Source organism: Balaenoptera acutorostrata, chromosome 4, assembly GCF_949987535.1.
Source record: "Balaenoptera acutorostrata chromosome 4, mBalAcu1.1, whole genome shotgun sequence".
In the NCBI taxonomy this organism is placed as follows: Eukaryota; Metazoa; Chordata; class Mammalia; order Artiodactyla; family Balaenopteridae; genus Balaenoptera; species Balaenoptera acutorostrata.
In genome coordinates this window covers 137,291,424-137,297,633 of record NC_080067.1, presented here as the reverse complement: position 1 = coordinate 137,297,633, position 6,210 = coordinate 137,291,424, and the positions used below count along the sequence as shown (strand labels likewise).

Sequence of the window (6,210 nt, the reverse complement as noted above, 5' to 3'; positions counted from 1 at the left end):
ACTTGACTCAATTTATTTATTGAAATGAATAAAATGAGCATGACTTTTTAAAAAAAGATATTTCAGTGGGGAGTCATTTTCCACCGGGATTCTAAAATAGAGCAAAGCACAAATTTCGGCACATTGAAATTTTCTACAGTATACTATTTTTAGACTCTCTCTGCCCCAAATCTTATAGGTTATAGGATTTTTCATTCTTTTATGACATAATTGCTTTCAAGTTTTTTACCTTTGGCAATTTTCAAACAGCATAGAATTCCCCCTCAAAGAGAGATAATTTGCCATTGTTTTAAAGAAGTTCGTTACCACTCTTCAAGTCCATTTCAAGAGAGGAGTTCTAAGAATGTTTATGTACTGGCGGTTATAATTAGAAGAAGTAAATGACCTTTAAAATACCTGTTTAGGTTGGATACTTTAAGAAGCAGAGGTACTATGAAAATTCCGTCACACTGCTTTATAGATATACTTAATCAATGGAAGGCATTGCAAGGAGCACCCAGTGTTATGGGAGGTGGAGGCACCACTTCCTGGGCTATAATAGAGTTCTGATGCCATCTCAGGCAACAAGGAGGAAGAGAGTCTGTACAGAATCACCACCTTCTGTGGGTATTTCAGGGAGTAAGCCGAATGAGAAACTTGAAACACTCACTTCTTTCAAATCAACCGCTGCCTGCTCTTGAAATCTCACTGTGCCTTGTCACAACTACTGCTCTGGAAACTACAGCTTGGGATCCCTCAGAAATGCCCGTCATGTTCCTCCTCCCTCCTCCATTGCCCTCTGCTCTACGAATGTGAGAGGTGGGGATGTTCTCTGCTTGCCCAGCAGCTGTCAAGACCATACCTGGCTCCTGAACAACGGCCAAGAGACCTGCAGTGAACCTACCAGCTGCCAGCCGGCCAACTGTGAGACTAGCAACAGTGAAACTTCCAGCTGCCCTTCCTCTGGTTGCTATGTGCCCAGACCCTGCCAAGGCACCCGTTTTCTTCCTGCTTCTTCTTACATCTCTGGATCCTGCTTCCCAGTATGCTATAGACCTCTGAGCTATGTGTCTAGCAGCTTCCAACCCCTAAGCCTCCTCACTTATGGATGCCGCCCCTTGGGTTACTTGCCTGGTGGTCTTCATCCCCACAGCATTACCCACTGTAATGTTTTTCTCCCTTGATCCACTGAAATTGTCTTTTTATACATTTACCCTTTCTATTATCCCTGTCATCACTCAAGTTGGGTTGTGTTCCCCTTTGGTGAATACATACATTTCTTACTGCCATCTTGACTCCTATCTCCAGTGTCTTCTCTTTAGCTTGAATACTGTGTTTAGAGTTAATACTCCTAAAATTAATTTCATCATATGACTCTTACTCAAAAATGTCAGTAACTCTCTTTCGCCCACAGAGAATTGTCCAAACACTTGATTTGCCCTCCTCTACTTCCCAATAGAGATTCTGCACATTTGCTTCATGTCTCCAATTACTCCATATCTGCCCTCATTTCATATCATCTTCTTGTTCACCCTACCCTTTCTCTCCTTTGGGATAATTCTTTTGGCATTGTGTCCAGCAGCCTCAGACCTCTGTGTCCTCTCTTCAGTGGATGCCAGCCTCTGACACATGTGTTTAGTACTTGCCATCCATCTTGCTCTGCCTGGGGAGGCCTGTAACTTCCTTATTCCAGCTAATAATCACGCTGAAGATCCAAGACAAAAATTTAAACTCCATGGACTTTTGCTTCTTTGTTCCTAGTATGTAGTGACTGCTTTTTCTTGATTTTCCTGTGCCTGATCTAATGAAAGCTGTTTCTTTCACATTTTTGTCTTTTCTTTCATCTCTCCTTGCCATAAAATTATTTGGTTTAGAATGCTATTCAATGTCGCTTAGGTGTGGGAAGAACTTATCTGGTTTGGGTTGTAATAAATGAGTTTAAGTCAGAACTAAGAATCTGGTTCTTCAGTTTGTCTTTCATTATTTTAACACACACATGGCCAACCTCAACTCCCTGCAGAAGTAACTAGGACATGGTACACTCAACCATATGTTTTTATCTCACAGTAGGGGAATAGCCTGATGGTTTATTCCTCAAGCTGATTTATAGATCTCTGATATCTCTGATCCTACATACTTAAGTGACCCAAAAAGCCCTTGGTGGAAGTTATATTGAAAAGACAAGATTAGGAATGATCTCCTTATCTTTCTCTTCCAGTGGACATACTTCGACTGGAATGTCCTTTCTGATTGCAAACTGAATCATATTTCACTCTTGCTTAAGTCTTTGATGGCTTCTTATGATCTATTCCTATAAAATGAAAATACAGACCCCTTATCATGACATCTGTTTTGTTTTTTTTTCATTGTCTTTCTCCCTCCCACTTCTTTGGCTTCATCTTCTCAGTATTGCAAATTCTAAGCTCCTATGATTCTACTTACACATAGTTCCCCAAACATGCTGCTCTTTATAAGCATCCACCCTTTTTCATGCCATCATCAAGACCAGGATGACCTTCTGATCTATCTACCCTGAAGACTCATAGTCACTTTTAAAAACACAGCCCAACTTTATTGAACTGTTAATTTATTCAGTAAAATTTTTATTACTTACTTACTACATCCCAAGCCATCCTATGACAGGCACAAGAGATACAGAGGTGAATAAGACAAACTTGAACTATCTCAGTATTTACCAGAAGTCACATACTATGGGACATATCAGTATTAAAGGTACAATTTTTTCCTCATTCAACATAAAATGTGTAGGGGTATATTTTTCAAAAAATAAAGTAAGGGACTTCCCTGGTGGTCCAGTGGTTAAGACTCCGTGCTTCCAATGCAGGGGGTGCAGGTTCAATCCCTGGTCAGGGAACTAAGATCCTGCATGCCGTGGGGAATAGCCAAAAATAAATAAATAAATAAACAAACAAAACCAAAAAAAGTGCTGCTTTATCAGCAAACAGAAATAGAATTTTAATAAATAAATAAATAAATAAAATAAAACTAAAGTGTAAAGGCAGGAATGTTCACCTTTTTGAGGAACTGTAATATTTAGAAACTTTGTCACTGTGCAAGAAAGACAATGTTCTCTAGATGTTAACTAGTGGTTATTCCCTTTAGGGAAGGCATGTGCCTCTGGTTCTCGGAACCCATCTCTACTTATGGATCTTCTGACATGGAAGCTGAATGTTGGTTTCTCTTACCACAATGTTCATGCTACTGTTTCAAAACCCATTCTAGTTCATTATTTTGCCTTACTTGCCTGGCTCTCCTAGATATTTTGAGTTTGTGACATCTGTACCCTTTATTTTTTGAAGCTTTTCCCAGGCCCTCTCCTTGCCCCTTACCCTAATGAGTAAATCACACCTTGACTTAGCTTTCCTTTTATCTCAGACATATTTCTGTTGCTGATCTTGTTGGACTGATTATTTTTTTAAATAATTTTAAATGAGATTTTAGTTGAAATGTGACATATATATGAATTTGTACACAAATCATTACTTCACAGATGTAGCCTTTATTCTGACCTCTAACTTATATATTAGTTTTGCCTGTTTTTGAACTTTAAAATGAAATTATATAGTATCTACCAATTTGTCTTGGGCTTCTTTATTAAATATTGTGTTTGTGTGATTCTTCCATGCTATTAAACATACCAGTAGTCTGTTTATTTTCCTTTATGTATAATATTCAAGGTACTAAAACACCAAACTGTATTTATTCATTCTGCTGTTGCTGATCAGAAGGGCTGTTTCAAGCTTGGATCTGTTAGAAATAATGTATAAAATACTATTTTATTCTTGTACATATCTTTTGATATACAAATGGAGATATTTCTATTGGGTAATATATTTAGGAGTAAAGTTGACAAATTGTATGAAACGTGCCTGCTCAGCTTTATTTTATACCATGACAAAGTTATGCCCTGTAGTTATACCAATATTGATTTCTACTCTCAAAAGCATAAGAATTCCAGTTGCTTTACATCCTCATCCATATTTATAATTGATAGTTCTTTTAAGTTTAGCCATTCTAGTGAGTATGTAGTTATAACAAATAGTGGTTTTATTTTGAATTTCTCTGATGATTCATCAGGTTGAGAACATTTTTAAAATGCTTCTGGCCATTTGAATATTATTTGTGTGTGTGTGTGTGTGTGTGTGTGTGTGTGTGTGTGTGTGTGTGTAGTAGAGATTCAGGTCCTTAGCACATGGTTTTAGTTGGTTGTCTGTTTTTAGGATGCGAAGAGTTTTTCATGTAGTCCATATATTAGGTCTTTGTTGGAGATATATATATTTAATATCTTCTCCCATATCACTGCCTGCCTTTTCACTTAATCATGCCTTTAGACTGGTACAAGTTCCTTACTTTAAGTTAGTCCAATTTATCAATCTTTTATTTATGGTTAGTACTTTTTTGTCCTTATTAAGAAAATTAATGAAGATACTGTATGATAACTTTGGAAAATGTTTTTGTTTTCCTTTCAACATTTAAATATACCATCAATGTGAAATTGATGTGTGTTTTTGTGTGTGTGTGTCTTATGGGCCAAAATTGCAGTTGATCCAGCACCATCTCCTAAAAACTTGCTCCATTTTCTACTGCAGTTCAATGCCCTTGGTACATAAATCAAGTATCTATATATGGGTGTGTCAATATCTAGACTCTTTATTCTGTTCTATTCACTATTTTTCTATTTTTACATCAATGTCATGCTTAATTTTTCATTGTTTTATTTGTATTTCTGAAGTCTTCTCCAGAGTTTGAGCTCTTTGAAGGTTCCTTTTGGTCAATATATGACTAGGCTTTCTGTAAAGGTTTGTTGATTTGAGTTTAAATAAATTATGTTTTGGGTCAGATGGTAGTGAAATCTAGGGAAAGTGGTATTTAGATTTAGGATAGTACTGATGAGAAATTCTACATGTTGTATTTTTTTTTTTCCATTTGGAGTTTTATTCTATGTGGGTGGAGACAAATATTCACTTCTCATCTCCCCATAATTCAAAATTCTAAGAGCTGGATAATTAAGGGACATTTTATATCCAATATTCCATGACTAGATAGAACTTGCTGATAGTTACACATTAGCCCACATGTGATAATTTTGTGTTGCCAGCTGTGGGTCATGTTTCTTATTTAATTAATTTAATTACTTTAATATCTGGCAAGGTAGTGATAATTGTTCCTAATTTAGCCAAGATCACACAGATTGTAAATTACTGATCTGAGATTTATTTCCAAGTTTTCTCAAAGCGTATGTTTCTCTAGTAAGCTACATTATGATTACAGTACAAAATTTTGTTTACTTTAGCCAACTAATTCCAGATCAATATATTGATATTAGCTGATATTTATTGACTTCTAGTTTCACAGATATATTTCCTCTGGCTAAAATAAGTGGAGGATAGGTATATAAGCTCTTTTTTCCACAAAAAATTAAAAATTCTTTATTAACGTCTAAGCACCAATGTGTTGATTGTGATTAACCCTCTGGGTATAGTTATCTTTAAACTGGATATCAGAGGATTACCTTCCTTCTGTCAAACCATGAACTCAAATAATATATTGCCCTTATTTAATGAACTCCAATCAAGACAGCACTTTGGGTCTCCATCATAACCAATCATGAAGCATTGTCCCTGGAGTTCAAAATCAGAGAGAATCATCTTTTCCTTATCTTGCCTAAGATAGACTGAAGAAAATTAAATATTTACACTTGAATAATAATTAGGTTAGGCTTTAAAGCAGCACACATAAGGAAAAAAATGTAGGGTTAGTCTAACAGATTGTTCAGATATTTTGAGCTGAGATTTTGGAATCTGAGTCTTTACTCAAAGCTTAATTCTGAATAATCATTTCTCAACATAGAGAGTAGTTTCTTTCTTCTCCACTGAGACGTAATTTTTCTTAGGAACATTTTTTAAAAATTAGAGAAGGTGAAGCCATTGGGGGTGACTCTTAAGGAATGTATGGACTTCCAGTTTCAGCTCCAACATGTAAAGAGCTTAGAAGTCATCCCTTCTATCTAAAACAAGAAAAAGTTGAACAACTTGAAAATCAGTGAGTTTTCCTGAAACCATCAGAGAGCTGAAGGAAATTATATATGTCAGAAGCTCAGTTCCTCATAAAGAAAGGATGAACAATGGAGATTATCTCTTTAATTTTCCTTATTCTTAATTGATCCAAAAGAAATGTATGCAGTAGCATGACTACTTAATCATTGTACTT

At 36.0% G+C, this 6,210-nt stretch overlaps 1 protein-coding gene across 1 annotated transcript; it reads left to right on the top strand.

Moving 5' to 3' along the window:
* Positions 1-695: 695 nt before the first annotated feature.
* LOC102999346 (keratin-associated protein 26-1-like) lies at positions 696-1,658 on the top strand (the record flags this gene model as incomplete). Its single annotated transcript, XM_007173828.2, has 2 exons — positions 696-1,143; positions 1,441-1,658. Coding segments are annotated over 2 exons (666 nt in total), but the record flags the coding sequence as incomplete, so codon positions are not given.
* Between the last annotated feature and the right edge of the window lie 4,552 nt (positions 1,659-6,210).